General features: G+C 37.5%; 1 protein-coding gene across 2 annotated transcripts; it reads right to left on the reverse strand.

The window, feature by feature from the left end:
• Nucleotides 1-1,340: 1,340 nt before the first annotated feature.
• ghdc (GH3 domain containing) lies at nt 1,341-16,843 on the reverse strand. Of its 2 annotated transcripts, none has more exons than XM_079850734.1 (11): nt 16,106-16,800; nt 15,395-15,596; nt 13,630-13,826; nt 11,958-12,152; nt 10,630-10,749; nt 9,723-10,020; nt 8,171-8,360; nt 7,301-7,372; nt 5,329-5,462; nt 3,061-3,149; nt 1,341-2,972 (listed from the first exon to the last, which is right to left on the reverse strand). In XM_079850734.1, the coding sequence occupies exons 2-11, from the start codon at nt 15,549-15,551 to the stop codon at nt 2,751-2,753; spliced, it is 1,674 nt and encodes a 557-aa protein (XP_079706860.1). In that variant the 5' UTR covers nt 15,552-15,596; nt 16,106-16,800; the 3' UTR covers nt 1,341-2,750. The 2 variants fall into 2 exon arrangements, with proteins under 2 accessions (XP_079706860.1, XP_079706859.1); XM_079850733.1 differs by having other exon boundaries at nt 1,348-2,972; nt 15,395-15,658; nt 16,106-16,843.
• Between the last annotated feature and the right edge of the window lie 1,229 nt (nt 16,844-18,072).

Raw genomic sequence — 18,072 nt, forward strand, 5'->3', positions numbered from 1 at the left:
CTGGCCAGAGCAGTCCACATACACCTTTAAAGCCCGAACGGGGCAAAGCAAATGGAGCCTAAATGATGTGGATAAAACTTTGGGGACATAACCAGGCCTGGGTCGCAAAAACACCTTCACAAGACCAGGGGCAAACTCCATGCAAGGCCCACTCACAGAAAGAGGCTACCTAAGAGGACCTGGTCTGTGCCCCGACATGCGGCGATAGAAGCCTTTCTAACCGTTAGATGGGAGGGTGTCAGCCACGGGCCCAAAATCAGAATCAGATGCCACAGTAAATACTGTAAAATATCCTCCATTCCAAGGGAAAAGGCATTGTGTGCCTCTGGACTGGGGCATAAATAATAATCGTGGAGAAATTCCACAGGAGAATCAGTGCAGTGTGAGCGCTTGGGCAAGAGACAGAGGGAGAAACCGGCCTGGCCTGTTTGCTCTTCAGCCTCGCATTCGACATCTGATCCCCGAGACTCAGATTCATGAAGGGCCTTAGCCACTTCATTGCCACAGAGCAACGGGGGAGAGTGGATGAATCCATCTCAAAGCAAGAAAACAAGCAAGCAAGCCTCGCGTCGGTTAGTTTTTATGTTTAAAATTCTCACAAAACCTGCAGCCAGGGGCACCATAAATAGCCTTGCGAGCATGAGACAGACCTAGGCATTTGGAAAATCTGAGGAGCAGATGGTATGTTCACTATATCAAGAGTGAGTAACTTAGTGCTTCTGAAGGCGGCGCCCGCGCCATCAGCCAGTATATTGACGTGATTCTATACGGGTTCAGACAATCAGCACTGCCCCAAGGGCATTTCCCATTGTCATGAGTGAACCTATGAAAGAGAACATCATTGCGTCTCAGAATAAAAGTCCTCAGAGCATTATTACCAGCAGATAAATGGAGTTGATAAGTGGGAGAAAGCTTTTTTGTGATACAACCATACCATAATAATATAATAAAAAAAGAATGGTCAATCAAAAATGAAAATTAATAAATATGACAGCACATAACTTTTAATGAATGACTTTCTTCCACAATGCCAGTTTTTCCTTCTCTTTGCAGGAATTTAAAATTTATATCATAATATTTCATTTTATTTATTCTAGAAATGATAGATATTATTACTAAGAATAATTATAAAGATATAACTAGTGGTGCTTTTTTAGCTAATGAATCAATGCTTTTGAATGAATCGTAAAAGTGAAATTGTTACGTTCAGGTCCATTGTTTCACTTGTGAACAATTTGGTGTTTTCAACAATTCACTTGAATTGATGATTTAATGACATGCTAATAAGACAAAACGGTGGTCAATTATCGCCACCTATTCACATAGGCCTACAGAAAGTCACATATAGAGTCAAAGCTTTATTGGCATGATTGTCAGGCATTTACAAAACAATTTTTTTCAACATTAGGTAACACTATTTTACAGTGTCCTTGTTACATGTACTGCAGTAATAACAGTAAATTATGCACAATTACTAGCCATAAACCAAACCCTTATCATAACCCTAAAATACACCATAAAGTAAAATGACTCAGTACTTAAGATGTACAATTGCATTGTAACAAGGACACTTGTAAAAGTGTAACCAAACATTAACTAAAAAAAGATATACATAATATAATATTAGAATGCCATTTTGTCCAATGGTTGATCAACAACAGACAGGCCAGATTTATTTCTGACATTGTTTTTTATTTATGTTGTTCAAAGTATGTTTTGAAAAATACATAGTTTAATTTGCTACATATCCCTGCAACATTTGCATGAACATAGCCTGAAAGTTACTCAGGAACCGAACATTTGGGTTAGCGCTTACTCTAAATTAACTAAACTGCTAAATCTCCTGTCTTGAATACCTCCTAATGATAGAAATCTGCTGTGCTACAGTAAATAAGGGACACATCCGAAATGTGCAGTATTGTGGTCCTGCAGGATCAAGAACCATCACTCAACCATCAGCCCCAAGCAGATCTGCAGACAAGTTTCCAAATGATCCTTGTGATCTCTGAAGGACACTCAGAAGCGATGACCAGGAGACTTGGTTGTATCTTCAGCAGGATTCTTTATTGAGAACACGAGCTGTCGTAGCTGCAGTCGGTAACTGCAATCAAGTCTGACTAAGGGAACTTTACATGGTATCTTATAGGCATTCAGTGGGCAGTCCTTAAAGGTGTTGACAGTACTTAAAAGTGTTGACCTTACACACAGCCTTAGAGATGACCACTAAATCAAATAATTTAAAAGACAATATAGGCAATTGCCTTCGACTAAAAAAACCCGACTGAAGATAATGGTACCCCTCAATTGTATAAACATCACATGGCCACAAGAACTAAGACTATGTGAACATTCACACATAGTTTGACTCTCAGTAGGAAGATCAAAAGACTGACAAAACCCCTTCAATGGAAATTATATTGAATCTGATCAGTAAATTGATGCCCAATACAGTGTAGTTCACCTTAGTTTTTCATGTGATGTTATGTAAGGATGTAGGATCAGCAGATCTAATTAATTTGTAATCCTACACCTCCATCGGATGGACAACTCATGCCCCTGGTTGAGTCTGTTCCAGAGGTCTGCTTTGAAAATGCGACAGGGGCACACTGTTACACTTTTCAGGGAATCGCCCTACCAATGGGTTATTTACAGTTGTCTCTGCATATACAAATAGGATAGGAGAAACCATTTTAATAGCCAAAAATGACACCTCAGCTTTGTATCAGAGCCTTCATTTCTAATTGAAATGCTCATGAGAAAGCCCTCTGCAGTAGAAAGTCTGCAAACTCTCTCCTACGGATCACACGCTGCATTTTGAAGGTGTTGGACGAAACACTAGAGAAGGCCATCATGCGATCTTTCAATTCTTGGAAAGTTCCATCACGAACGAGCTGAACTCTCATTGGTCCGATGCTGCCTTTCATCCTGAAGGATCTGTAGATGTCAGAGTCCTCCTGTAGGCAGTGGTCTAACTGTTGGATTTGAAAAGATATCTAAATTATGAGCAGTTAAAGAGAAGGGTTTCTTAAAAGTTTTTTAATGAACATTATAGATAGTCACCTTGTATCTTTGTTCCTCTGAGAGGTTCCTCACACCCTTTAGCTCAACAAACACAAGATAATGCGGCTGAGATATTCCAGATGCATTGCCTACAGCAAATACAAAGAACAAATTAAATGACAGGTTTACTGCATGTATTTCCATTTCAGGAAAATTCAAGTTATGTTCCAGATTCATTACAACTTGTACTCTATTTACGTTGCATACAGGGTCAAAATTCAATCACACTAGTCTCATGCTGACATGTATAATGTTCAGGGGAGGGTTGAAATGAAATTCCAGTCCTTGAGGTGCTGGATGCAGCCTGGAATCATAAATCACACCATGTTTGCTCATATGGCCAGAGGAGACCGGCCCCTCGACTGAGCCTAGTTTCTTCCATGTTTTTTTTTTCCCATTTCTGTCACCTGATGGAGTTTGGGTTCCCTCCCTGACACTGTCGCCTTTGGCTTGTTTAGTTGGGGACATTGAACTGACTCAAGCTGAATAATGACACTATTGTCTTCTGTAGAGCTGTTTATAGCTGAATTGAAATAATTTCATAATTGATGAACTGATGCTGTGTTTCCTGTTTACCATTGTTAAGCTGCTTTGAAGCAATCTGTATTGTAAGTGCTACTTAAAATTGCCTAGGCTGTATATCAGGGGCGCCTGTAGGATTTCATCTGAGGGTATGCACAGATGGGAAAAAAAATTATATATATGATTGTGTTAAAATGTTTGTTCTTTTTTTTTTTTTGGAGTAAATTTAGCATTCATGTAACTATTATTACACACTTCAATAAGACTCTGTACACCTAAGCAGAACAAAGGTGCCTCTAGACACGTTTTAAAACACAAAAATGGCACGAAAAAAACAACAAAAATGGTCAAAAACACCCATCTAGTGCATGTTCAGTAGATGCAGCTGAAAAGCAGCTGAAAAACAGCGTAGGTGACAACAATTTTGGTGTGAATGGTCACTTATTCACATGACAAATTTCTCTGAAAATTAAAGGTCCCGTTGCATGCGATTCCATGTTTCAAAGTTTAGTTAGTGTGTAATGTTGTTGTTAGAGTATAAATAATATCTGTAAAATTATAACGCTCAAAGTTCAATGCCAAGCGAGATATTTTATTTAACAGAAGTTGACTACAAAAAACGCCTGGATTGGACTACACCCCTCTACATCCTGCTTTAGTGACATCACCAGAACCGTGTTTAGACTAAACTCCGCCCACAGGAACACAGGCGTATTGATGGCGAAATGTCAACAGACGTGGTTGATGTTTATCTATAATCGGATACCGCAAAAGTTTAATTCGAAGTTGTTAGTTTGCTCTGTCCATTTCACCACGGACTGTTTTTCTAACCTGGGATAATATCAAGCAGACTTCTCTCAGCGTTTCATACTGACGAAGGGGACTATTTCAACTATATTCCAGCAAGCGGTAAGTACAAGTAGTGATTTAATATGGAAGTAGCGATCAACTTCACATCGTTTCTCTTAGTAGGATGAAAATAATCTTACTTAAACTGTGATTAATATACAGAAAGCGATCAAAGAACAATCCCTTTCCAGTCGCCCAAGCTGCTGTCGGTGACACAGCGCGAGTTTATATGGACACTTGCCAAAACTCGTTATGAAATCAATGACGCTGTTACACTGCACAACGAATCTCTTACTGTATTTATATACCTCATGTTTGCATTGGTGAAATCATTAGTGAGAGTGCAGTAACTGCGTTGCAATGATAAGATCTTTCACGCGATCAACAGACTGTCATCTGCTCAGTGCTCATCACTGCAACCTTTTATATTGAAATAGATCTAAATACTTAAAAAACTTCTCACGATTCGTTAATCCAGATAGCTGTAATAGTAAAAACGTATAATAGCTGTAATAGTAAAAGTTTTCCAGATAGTTCCACATGTAATGCCAGATATTTCATATGCAAGCATGTCAGCCAATCACAGCAGAGGGCGTTTACACTGAAGTCTCACAGCAGACACGCCCCTTCAAACAGAGTGTTCAAACCAGGGAATGAAATCAGGCTAGGAAATATGCCTTTTACTTCTAAATTATAACAATTTTTTATCTAAAAAACATACTAACATTATAAGGGCACCCCTGGAAACATGATAAAATAATAAAAATAATCCATGGAATGGGACCTTTAAGTTACCTCTCAAAAAGTAGCCTCGTGTCTCAATTGCTTTGTAGGTGAATATCTGCTGTTGCAGATAGCACATTCCTTTAAATGACAAATAATTTGATGAAACATTACCTAGAATGCCACTCTCAACACAGCTGTAGTCTATGAGTCTTGATCCTGGCCACTGCGTCACTGTCCTCTTAAGGGCCGTCAAAAACAGCGATTCAGACACTTTCTCACCACGCACGCTCAACATCTGACCACGCCTGAACACACGTTAAAGAAACAATAACACAGAAATATGTTTTTAATTGATTAGATCAGTGCTTCTCAAACATTCAGGTACTAACTTTGATCAAATTTTCCAGCATTGGGAAAACAGAAATCTGTAAGTAAGAATTTGTAGTGTGAGGACTGTGTGCAGCATACATAATGCCATATTCTGCTGCAGGGGCAAACAGAATAATAATGAATCTGTTCAGTGTTATCTAATCACACCATTAGATAATACATTACATTAATGCACTTGGCAGGCGTATTTATCCTGCATTTAAGGAACACATTCCATCAATTTCATGCATTCCCTGGGACATGAACCCATGATCTCAGCGTTGCAAGTGCCACAAGTGTAGTTTGTTCTACAGGAATAGAGCTACAGCAACAAAAAAAAAAAAAATTTTTTAGGGATGTCCCGATACCACTTTTTCACTTCCGATACGATACCGATGCCGCAGCTTTGGCTATTTGCCGATACTGATATCAATCCGATATTTTTATTTTATTCTTGAACTAATACTACTAATAATAAAATATATGGAAGCACTTTGCTCAATTAGTCACATAAAAACATCTCACTCAAATGGAGAATAAATACTTCTCCAGTATATAGTCCACAAAAACAGTTGATAATGAAAGACTGCCACCCTTTATCAAAAGGCCTTGAGATATGTTTGGTACCTGAATGAATTTAAAATTAATTTGCCATATTTCAGATCAATATATTTGTTTCCTTAAAATTTTAATTAACTTTAACTTAATTCTCATCTGAATTATAAATTATTTATTTCTGTATAAAATAATACTACTTTTAAAAACACATTTGATTTTCTTTTTTAATCAATGTAGAATGTGTAACTTAAAAATAAACAGATTAGTGCTCTGTTTTAGGACAAGAAATGAAAACCAATGCAATGCAATATGATGAATGTCCAAAAGATTAGATAATTTTGGCTTTTAAACAGTGTGTGTGTGTGTGTGTGTGTGTGTGTGTGTGTGTGTGTGTGTGTGTGTGTGTGTGTGTGTGTGTGTGTGATTACAGTTTGACAAGAGTTTACAGTTTGACAAAAGCACAATGTTGTGTTTTACACAAATATAAGTAGGCTAACCACTTTGCAGTTTTAATGATGTCCTTGTCCTGTATGAACAAAATGACGGAGTATGTTTTTATGTTTCCACTGTTCGATCGCGCCCGTGCCTCTCTCTCTGACACACACACACATTCCAGCATTGCAATATTGACATCGCAGCCTGTTCATTATGCTGCGTTCACACCAAACGCGAATAGAGCGTCAAATTCACGTCTATCGCGTTTAGTTCGACGCTTGAACATTTTGAATCCATTCGCGCGTCCAAAGCAAATAGGACGCGTATAAAAAGCGAGCGTTTGAAGCGAAATAGACGCGTGTTCAGAGCTAAGGCGGGGCAACAGATTAGGTGTCCCTAAAGAACCCGCATATGTCTATGCGCGTATCTAACATTAAGATACTTTAATTAATGTGCACGCGAGTTTTATTTATTTTTATACCGTGTATTCTCCGTGTAAATCCATGCACTGAACCGTGACGCATGTACCGTTTTGGTTCAATACGAATACATGTACCGTTCCACCCCTAATAGGTATCGTATCGGATCATATTTTTTCTCCCCTCCGATCTCCGATCTCCAATTTAGCGTTCTGGGCCAGCATCAGCACGATACGATGACGTGGATCGGATCATCCCAAATATTTTTACTATTTTTTAAACAGTGTGAAATAGTGTTGTGCTGTGTACCACTGAGTAACACAGAACCACTTGATTAGATAATGTATAATAAACATGAGTACCTATACTGAAACTCCACTTTTGGACACTGGTTATGAAACCCGACTACTTTCACAACATCTCCAATGCGATACCTGAAAAACATAAATAAACACTTCAGTAAACATCTAGTACATAATTTTACCAATATTTTACTTTTCTAAGTTTCTAAAATCTGTTTATTGTTTCTCTGAAAAGACGGAACAACAATAGAAGCCCACGTTGACAAGCCACTATGTGAGACATTTGTATTGGTCAAAACGTCTGGAGAGAAATAACGCAAACACTGTACAAAGATTAAATTGTTGTATATGTGTATGAAATCGAACATACTTTGAAAAGCTAAGCGTCTGCTGTACACACACTAAGAGTATCTGTCAAAACTGAAGTATACTGGGCTTAAGCAAAAAAAAAAAAAACCTGTTGGAGGATGAATTGTACAAAGATCCAAAAGACTAAACATTTTATATGAATTGAGGAAGAAGCACTGCACCAATACATGATGCCATTAAAAAAAAGATTGATTGAATTAGTTGTAGCCTATTTGCAGCATAAGTGTTGTTCAGAGTTTAGTGAAGATCAGGTACATTCCTAGAAATTGTCCATTCAGATATTTTAACAACATCCACTTCTGCAAAACTCTTAACATCGAATGAAAATGCACTTTGACATTTACTTTGTTTTTACCCTCAAATTATCATCCGTGTAATTATAACTGAGGAAAGTAACGTAATATCTCCATGGTAAAATCAGTTGGTTTTTTGGACACAAAAACATTTTTATTCCTACTTAAGACTATTAAGAACTGAACAGACAGATGGTATAAGAGCAGCAAAAGCAGGGTGTGTAAAGAAAACCAAGTAAATGTAAAGCAGCAGGATCATGTACCTGACCTGAATAATCCTGAGGCATTGGTGACCAGCAGCTCATAGTTGTGTCCTTCTTGAAGCTGCTCTATCAGGAGAGCTTTGGGCTGCTCTAAATCCAGATCCTCCTCTGGTATAAACTCACAGAACATGGAGCGGGGACACAGGAGATACTGTCTGCTGTCCTGCAGAGGCCACAGGTTCACACCTATCAAGCCTGAAACATGAATTACAGACTATTACACACTACAAACGCATGTATGTAATCTCTACTCGCTGCAAGTATATGCTCCATTCACAACTTTGCTGCTGAATGTTTGCTGTACTGAATAGTAGGCATTGCTAGTTCTCCATAATGTTTTAAAATATTGACCCAGCACCTGGACAGAGATACACTGCTAACCGCACGGAATAAGACACTCCACTATAATAGCTGTCGCTGCATCAAGTTGCTCTGCATTGGCATAAAGTTTGCTGAAAAGCTCAACACGTCCAAAACTAGTTACTAAGAGTCAGGTCTCTGCCATTTAAATTTATAAAGAAATATATGTAGTGATGGTATTTTCCAGTGCTGTATTGAAATACATTTAAACTACATGTAGCAGGAATTTAGTTCAACTGTATTTAACGTATTACCGTTAATAAAGACATAGAAAAACATTTATCTTTATCTCTATTACAACTTCAGGTAGTGAATTGTGAAGGATTCCAGACACAACGGTTTGATTTTGAATTTCATTTAGATAATTCTCTAAGTCAGAATTCAGTGCATGACATTACCTTCAGCAATCTTAGGGAATATGTTAAGAATAACACATAAAATATTAAAAACCAATGCTTATCATGGCTTATTTCTTTAATATATCACAAACAATCCACTTAAGAAATGTACACACCAGGAGGGTTTCTTCCGAGGTGGCAAGGGAGGCATTGCGTCTTTTTTAAAAAACTGAATGAGAAAATAATCTACAGTACAAAAAATATTACATTAAAAAGTGTATAAATCTGTTTTTCTAAAGCGGCAAACCAACATCAGCGGTTAAAGTTTCGGTAGGAGGCAGCATCCCTCTTGCCTCCCCTTTTATCTCATGCATAACCAAATAAACGCTGGTTTATGTCATGTCACATTCAAACCTGAAATGATCTGTGAGGGTTTTTTAGTGAACAATCAGTTTTATGAAATTAAAGGTACCGTGACCATCACGACACCTGCAGTGTTGACGGAAATTTGATGACTGATGATCCGAAAATAAGTTGACTATTAAAAAGAACAGTGCTTAACAGTGCATAAATAAAAAGTCTTACTGTATTCTTGTAGTTATTGTTTTAATAAATGTTTTTAAAAAAATGCTTTAAAAGCACTAATTTGATGAGAAATATTTTTTTTAAATAAATTAAACATTACTTACACTATTAAGAAAACAACAACTAATACAATTCTAAGTAATGTTTATTTAACCTGAAAAAAGTGTCAAAATTAAGTGTAACTGGAATATAAAAACAGTGTGAACTTTGACTCCTCATTTTTGAACACCACTGCACAGTACTGGTAAACACATACACACACACAGAAACACACCTTCAGTGGCAGCGTAGAAAGGGGAGTAGAACGGGACATCTTTACAGTAGTTCTGTCTTAACATCTCCCCATAAATCTGGTTTGAGCCCGAGTCCACTGCCAGGACCAGGTGTAACTTGGGCCATAGTCTGAGTGCGATCCCCTCAAAGCCTTTCTCAAACTGGGCTGTGAGCTCAGTGGCTCTCACTGGATCTGGCTTCATCAGCTTCTCTAAAGCACAGCGCACATCAGCCTTCAAGTTCAGACCGGAGTTGATCCTGCCCACTTCCACATCCACAACAAGATCTTTCCAACGTTCCTAAATGCAGATGAACACAAGATCATGGGGTCTATCTGATATATTCAGAGTCAGATATAAAACAATGAGCTGATCGGACAAATCTAAGAGCGGGACAAGAATCTCATGCATATTATATGTTGCACTCTATCTAGCTGTATTCAATGTTAGAACATATTTGAACAGCTCATTACAAAAAAGTATTCATGGTATCACTACTGTGTGCTTTTTTCTTTCTTTTTTTCCTTTTGAACATGAGCAGTGCGGTCCAACAACACTGAAAGCCTGGAATTATTTTTCTCTCTTTAAACCTGGAAATAAACTAAGTTTTGAATTCTGCATTATTCCTTGGTCACTAAACCAAAGACATTTTTGCATTTCTGTTCATCAGATGGCTATATACAGTGTGGTCAGTGTGATCTGAGGCCTTGTATTTAAACCTTTAAAAACAAAGTTTTTTTAAAGCTTTATTAACAAAGAGAAGTTATGATGTAAAGCAAATGATAACTATCTGTGCACAACTTCTAGGTGATCACTTAAATTTTAATGCTGATTATATAATTATTCAATGAATAATGTAATATAGGAGCATTTTCATAAGTGATCTCAGACCTTTGATCCTCATTATACCTGCAGGGCTCTGAAGGCATAAAAGAGAGTAGAGCAGAAGTTGGATTCCAGCGTGCCGAGATTGCGGTCCTTCAGCCCAAACAGCAGATGCAGATACAAGGCGTCTCTCTCATTCAGCACCTAGAGAGAAAACAAACAGTATCTTTTAGATTCTGTATACTAGTGTTCTGATCATACAGAGCCTATGGTTAAACACATTTCATTTTAGTTGGCAGGTACTTTTATCCAAAGTTACTTCCATTGCATGCACAGCAGCTTTGTGGATTCCAGCTGACTGGTTTGGTCTGACATGACTTGTACTTGAGGAACAATGATTGTATTTGTTCTCAGCATTGGAATTAAAACTGCAGAAACAAGTGTGACAGAAATAAGTGTGTTCATCAGTGTTATAGTTTTGAAATTTAGTTTCCGTTCATTTAGTTTTTATAATACTTTTAATATTTTATGGCTGCTACAGTTAACAAACTAATTCTATTATTAAAGACTAAGTAAAGGGAGAAAACAAGGTAGGATTAATCATTTAACAAATGAGTAAATATAGAAACAACTGGACATATTCAGAAAACCTGACAACAGAGGAGTCAAGAAATAACACAGGGAAACTTGAAAAACAGAGACATCATGTGACAAGCACACACTAGGGGTGCTTCTTATTTCTAATTTGTGCATCTTTGTTTCCTTTCCTCGTGTCTCAGCTCCACCACCTTAGGATGCGAGGGAAGAAAATGAGGACAGAGGAATCGAAGGAAATCTTATTTTAAATTGGAATATTCTTAATCACTCGAGCATCACTTCAAGGAAGCTCGACGTAACCAGAGGAAGATGTGGATCTTGCACACAATGATAATTCCTCTTGAACCGAAATTGCAGAACTCATCCTCTGAGAAAATATTTCTCGACGTGAAAAATGATCAATGATGCACACTTTCGTTCCGTGGTAGAACTGTCCATTAGCTAGTGTGAAAAAGTCGATGACAATACTGTATAACCACTGCTTCTCCATACTCATGAGTATATGAGTATAATTTAGATCCAACACTAATCAAACATACAAGCAAAATCAAATTAATATTTTGAGGATTACTTGAAAATTACAGCCAGGTTTGATTAGACATGGACATTATAGCACTATGTAAAAAGTATTGTCATTTGTACAAGTTGAAAGCAAATCTACAGCAAAACCTGTTGTGAATTGTTTGATTACAATTACAAATCTAAAACAGTGGAAAACAGAGGAACCTCTCATGATTTGTCTCTCTTTTCACCTTAACATTTACAAACATTATCACTTGAATATCATGTTAAATTCATATTTATCCATCCCCTACCTGATAGACTGGTGCTGGTGTGGTGTACAGATGCAGCATGTGTCTAGAGGAGGCAGGGGTTGAGGAGTTGGGGCCAATGGGAATACCTGCCTCACTCTGACGAAAAAGGGGCGAGTAAAAAAGCTTCAGGGTCTTCTGGAGACAGTTGGTGGCTGGAAAGGCTCGACTCATAGCATCTAGACAAACAGTCACCCCCTGCCAGAAAAGTGCACAAAAATAATAGGTTACATGCCCACTGATCCTCTCGAGCCATCTGGGAAGTCAAGTCAAGTCAAGTCAAGTCATCTTCATTTATATAGCGCTTTTAACAATGTAGATTGTTTCAAAGCAGCTTTACAGAGATAAACGTATAATTTAAGGTAACAGAGATTGTTTTGGCTTTATAGCAGTTCTTTAATAAAGTTATTTTCCAGCTAAAGTAAGTTTTGATTGATTCGCTTCCGTCACAACGATCATTTGTTATTAAATTAGGGGCCACCAAGAAGACACCATTCTCTCTACACAAACTTTAAACGCGATCCTGTGATAAACGCTGATGGCGTTCAGATGCGCATTAAGAATTGGTTCTATAGTTATGTGCGTTTGAATATATGTGCGCAGGTTTGTAATTCCCTACAAACCAAGCCTAAACAAATTACTGGTGTTTCCTTATAGTTTTGATTCAGAATTTTATTTTATTTTATCAATTCGGGGTAGGTACGCGAATTGAGTTTCCCGACGACGCTTCATCTGTAGAGTGGGAAAGGGATCCTCCATAGGGAGAGACTAGTTGGCACTTCAGCACTGCGTTGTCATCGGGTCCAGGCGAAGGGCCTTCGTCAGATCTGGATACAGCCTGGATCCGGCAGGCTGCGGGAAAACCTCGGGATAAACAAAGACACTAAAATTAGCGTAGATGCCATTCTTCTCATGATGTAACAAGTACATCAGGATTTATGGGAAGTGTTCCCGGTTCCAGCTGACCTAATCTATGCAGCCTAACATTGAATTATAGAAGTCTATAATGTATTATGTGAATGCTAGGTCAAAGAGATGTGTCTTTAATCTAGCTTTGAACTGACAGAGTGTGTCTGCTTCCCGGACAATGTTAGGAAGATTGTTCCAAAGTTTTGGTGCTAAATAGGAAAAGGATCTACCGCCAGCAGTCGATTTTGATATTCTAGGTATTAGTAACTGGCCGGAATTTTGAGATCGCAATAGACGTGAAGGACTATAATGCGTTAAGAGCTCGCTCAAGTACTGCGGAGCTAAACCATTTAGTGCTTTGTAAGTAATCAGCAATATTTTAAAATTGATGCGATGTTTAATAGGGAGCCAGTGCAGTGGAAATGTACAAAGACTTGAGAACTAATGATCATACTTTTATTGATCACAAATTGCAGTAAACTAGTTCAGCTATTAGATATCCAACCCTTGCAACAACCCCAAACTTGTTGCTAGTCGGTCTGCATTGGCCCATTACTTCTAAAACTCTGCTCCTAAACATGTGTTAAGGAATCTGGCAGGTTTCTCCATGTTTTTTCACTGCCTTCTGTGCAACCAATCATACTGAATAATGCATGTCTACAATAATGAATGATAAATACTCTGACCAATAGAAAGACAGGGGAAGTGTTTGGAAAAGTGTAATGCTGACATAACTTTGTACTTGTAAAAAATGTTTATGTGTGACCTGTAGAAAGAATTCCGTGTTGGTGTCTCTGGTGCTCAGAAGCATACGGCTGGTTCCAGACGTTCCTGATGTCATTGCCAGAATAAGAGGCTTCTCCGATATTAAAACCTTCTGCTCTCCTTTAGCCACACGCTCCACATACTTTTCATAATGGTCATAATCCGTGACAGGATGGCGCTGTCGAAATGTTTCTGTGTCTGAAATGATAGAATAAAAACTGTCATACATTTCATGACAAGATGGTGGCATGTCCCACAGGTAATTTCCATTGCCTAGAAGTCAAGAAGTAAAAAAGAATTGCTCCACATACAACTGAATTGTTTTTTTTTGTTTTTGTGTGAGTTTTTTCAATGAAAATATACTATTGTCTAAGATTCTAATATATGTAGCCTAAATAAAATTAACTATATATCTAATATACATAAATTAACTATATACAGAATATCTGTGGCATGCAGTCAGAGCCTTCAAATGCTTCGGGAGAAGGGCGATAAAACATTATAGATTCAAAAGCTATGAAACTATATTTTGCACTTTCAATAAAAACCTTATGCATTCAATAATTTACTAATGCATAAATTATAAACTTATTTAAATTAATAATAAGTATATCAATGTAATATTTCAATGTTATATTTTTCATAAATTTGCAAAGTTATGAGATATTGAGTAGATTGATGTGAAAAATGTGAATTTAAGCTTTTTAGCATAAAAACCATAGACAGGGAAATACCCTGGACAGATGGCCAGTCTATCAAGGTTACTACTTTCAGAAATTACAGGATGGCTGCCACAAAACACAAATGTGATAGAAATAGTGGTAGAAACTGGCCATTAGCCAAATAAATAAAAATTTAACAGAGGCTTTAGCTAAATGGACAACTAAAAACTGTCACCCTGTTAATACAGTGGGTGGTCTGAAATCAAAACGAGGGACTGAAATCAGAAGATTTATCTTATAATCGGCCATGCCAGAGAACCATTATGTCAAGAGTAGGGACTTTAAAAATAGGGCCCCCTCACCCAGACTATCCTTCGCCTAGTCAAGATGAATGTTGACAGTAATAGTTTTACACCTAGTTTGCCCCAATGAGTTGAAACATCTGGGTTTCACTCTGAGGAAAAGTGGCATCATGTTCAGCCACCTGTAAAGAAAAAGTTCACCCTCTCAACTTTGTATACGAGTCAGTGAAATTTGAGACAGATGGGTGCAGAAATAGCTGTTTTTGGCATTTATCTTGACTCGCTGATCCTGATAATATTTGTAAAAGTATATCAAATAAAGCTTAGGGAATTGCCTGATATCAAGAGGTGCAATATCAGAGTTTTATACTTGTACAACATCCAAATAGTCTGCAGGGTTATACTTCATTTTCCCAACCTGGCAAGACAGAGTGAAAGACCGGATAGGTAGTCCTGATACTCAGCCAGAAAAAAATTAAAAACTGCAGACTCTCATAAGACATAAGAACAGGTTAAAGACCATCAGATTAAAGATACATCCAGGTCAAAAGTTTAGACTGATCAGTTACAGTAAGTTTGGTCATAGAAAATAATCAAAAATAAAGTTTACTTAAGAATAAAGTGAAGCTTTTACATTTAAACACAAAAAAATGACATGAGTGATTATAATATTTGATTACTCAATTATTAAATCGAAATAAAGTGAGTATCAAATCTAAAATTGAACACCCGTTTTGATATAAATTAAAAAAAAGAGTACTTTTTACAATTATTACACTGTACACGCTTCGAAATCAATCACCTTTAATTGATCCGAAGTCGTAGAGTTTGCCGTAGACTGTGTCGGAGTGTTTGCGCAGGCGCTTGAGCAGAGTTTCCTCCTGAACGCGATGAACGTCCTGGGTGTCTTTCTCCAGTTTGTTTCTCTGGCGATTCCCCAGCCAGCACACTGCCTTCATAGCAGCATACTGAGCCAGAAGACTCGATATGGACCGATTCTCGATCTTTATTTTCCATAGAAGAGCCATACAGCAAAGACACAGGAGCAAAAATGAGACTGCAGGAGCTGTTACACAAGAATATAACGCATAGCATTGACTCTTCCCGAACGAAAGAGGGCGCCAATGCACACATCAACATTTAACCACAGACAGCACAGGGTTTATGTATATGTAAATATAAAATGTATACAACTTTACAATTATGTATATATGTATTAATCATTTATAGCCAAAACATAAAACAACCATTTAGGTGTACTCAAAGAAAGCCTGGTCAATTGACACTATTCTAAGTAACAAATTCATTTTTGGATTGACATCTCCTCACCAAGTGCTGTAACTAACAGTACCATAGTACGCACAGCGATGGCAATACCTTGACATAAGCAAAAGGGACCATACCAGTTTGAATGTACATATAGTATGATTATCATGTTTCTTTTTGATATTGTCTGTAACGGACAGAGCTACCAATAATAAACTAACGTTATATATCACAGAAACAAACTCACCACATGTAATGGTCACGGCCAATAAAGCAATAAAACATGGTAAAATGATCCACAAACTTCGATGTATCCGAATCATTGTGACGGACAGTATTATCAGAGAAAGTCTAATGAGGGGAGAAGTGCCACTCAATAAACTTCCGGTTGCAGTTCCACTCTTGTTCCATATGAGGGCGCTCACATGAGGAGTGCAGAATGAATGGAGGTCTATGGAGCTATTACCGCTCAAAATCCACTTTTCTTAGGATATAATTTTTTGTCTAGTAATTTGAATGTTGTTTTCGAAAGGGGATGCAAAGAAATTACAAATTGCTTGGTGTTAGATTTTTTAGAGTCACTTGTTTGCTTTAAAAAGTATTTCAAAATGTCAATGACGTCAGATTAGCAGAATGCTAGCGTGTTATGGGCAACAACAACTCAACCTGTAAGAAATCGAAAAGAAATAAGTACTCGTTCATTCAACTTTCGATCTATAACCCATGTTGAACTTGCAAAACCTACAATCAAATCTGAGATTTCTCAACGGCAATCGGGCGAGGGAGACAAATTTAGCCGTCTAGCCCCATTGACTCCCATTCATTTTGCACTCATGGCGAGCGCCCCCAGTGGAACTCTGATTGGAACTACAACCAATAGGACTTAATAGGGCGTTGGAGTGAACAGGCTTTCCGTAGACGGGCTTTGGTATTATTGAAAACTGAAACCAAACACTAACACCAACTTCTTCTTCTTCTTCTGTGCAACACGGTAGAATCAAGCGCGCCACCTACTGTTCGTGTTCACTGCTGCCACCAAAGTCCCTGAAAGGCAAGTGCTGCTCACTGCAGAACCAAAGGATGTCCAGCTCCCCTTCTCTGGACGTCATGGGTTGAGCTTGACCTAGTCCAGCTCCACCTCTGAGGATCTAAGGGGTAGAGGGATGGGGATAGGGTGTGGTTGGACCTTCTAGCACCACCCATTATGATGCACCCAAATTCCATCTAGAGTGCTGGACGTCCAGAGAGGGGGAGCTGGACTTCATTCTCCAGTGGCTCTGCAGTGAGCAGCCTCTGAAGTTCAGTTGACAGCCTTTACAGAACCCATGAAGCTAGCTGAACGAACTCAGTGTTATAGGAGATTTTTCAAGCTGACAAAACCAAACCAATCAGGCTTTGCTAGTACCATGATACTGCTGATCAACTTTTTCTATCAGATCAGACTTTGATCATGAGTTCATTAGAGTAACTATGGAGCGCAAGCATATGGAACTTCTCACTGCTAAAAATGTATATATGTTTATGAAAACTGAAGAATTTAAATGTATTTACACAGTAAGAAGAAATGAGCTGATGAAAAAGGATAATGAACAAATATCAGTAAAATAAGTTAATTATAATTCGATTTTATATAGATAATATTTATACAGTAGGTACACAGCAACCCAAACATGTAATGTTAGTCATTTTAAAGCTTTACTTTATATACTGATTCTAAAGCTTATTTATATTTGTAAAACTAAAATTATCAAATAAATTGTTAATTTATTTTTAATTTTGGATTAAGGGAATAATTATAATATATACAATGTAAAATCATATCAAATTAAAACAAACAATTTTAATTACATGATTTTATGTATTTTATGATTTTATTATCACAATATAGTTATTTTGGTTATCTTATTCTATCTTTGTTATTAAAAATAAGAACAAAGATACAAAAACACTTAGGACAAATGCAATATAAGAGTTTTTCTCTTTTTCTTTTGTTGTTTAATTAACAATGAGGGACAGACAGCAGCAGCAGCTTTATTAGGCTGTTCACTTAAAGAACTAATGCTTTATCACTTTAACACATCAATATATTTACTATATATAGCGCGGCTATATTTACATCCCACGGTATAAACGACAGCAAATGTTATAGTTAATTTAAAATATAATTAAATGGGAATTATATCATGCAAAATTTCCAGTTGAAGTGACGCATTC

The sequence above is a fragment of the Squalius cephalus genome (assembly GCF_949319135.1).
Source record: "Squalius cephalus genome assembly, chromosome: 19".
In the NCBI taxonomy this organism is placed as follows: Eukaryota; Metazoa; Chordata; class Actinopteri; order Cypriniformes; family Leuciscidae; genus Squalius; species Squalius cephalus.

Excerpts from the sequence above, each read along its gene's own strand:
- ghdc (XM_079850733.1), bottom strand. The coding sequence starts at position 16,181 with ATGATTCGGATACATCGAAGTTTGTGGATCATTTTACCATGTTTTATT. Across the intron at positions 15,659-16,105 it reads GGCCGTGACCATTACATGTG|CTCCTGCAGTCTCATTTTTG; the intron begins GTGAGTTTGTTT and ends CTTGTGTAACAG. Across the intron at positions 12,153-13,629 it reads ACACGGAATTCTTTCTACAG|GGGGTGACTGTTTGTCTAGA; the intron begins GTCACACATAAA and ends CTTTTCTGGCAG.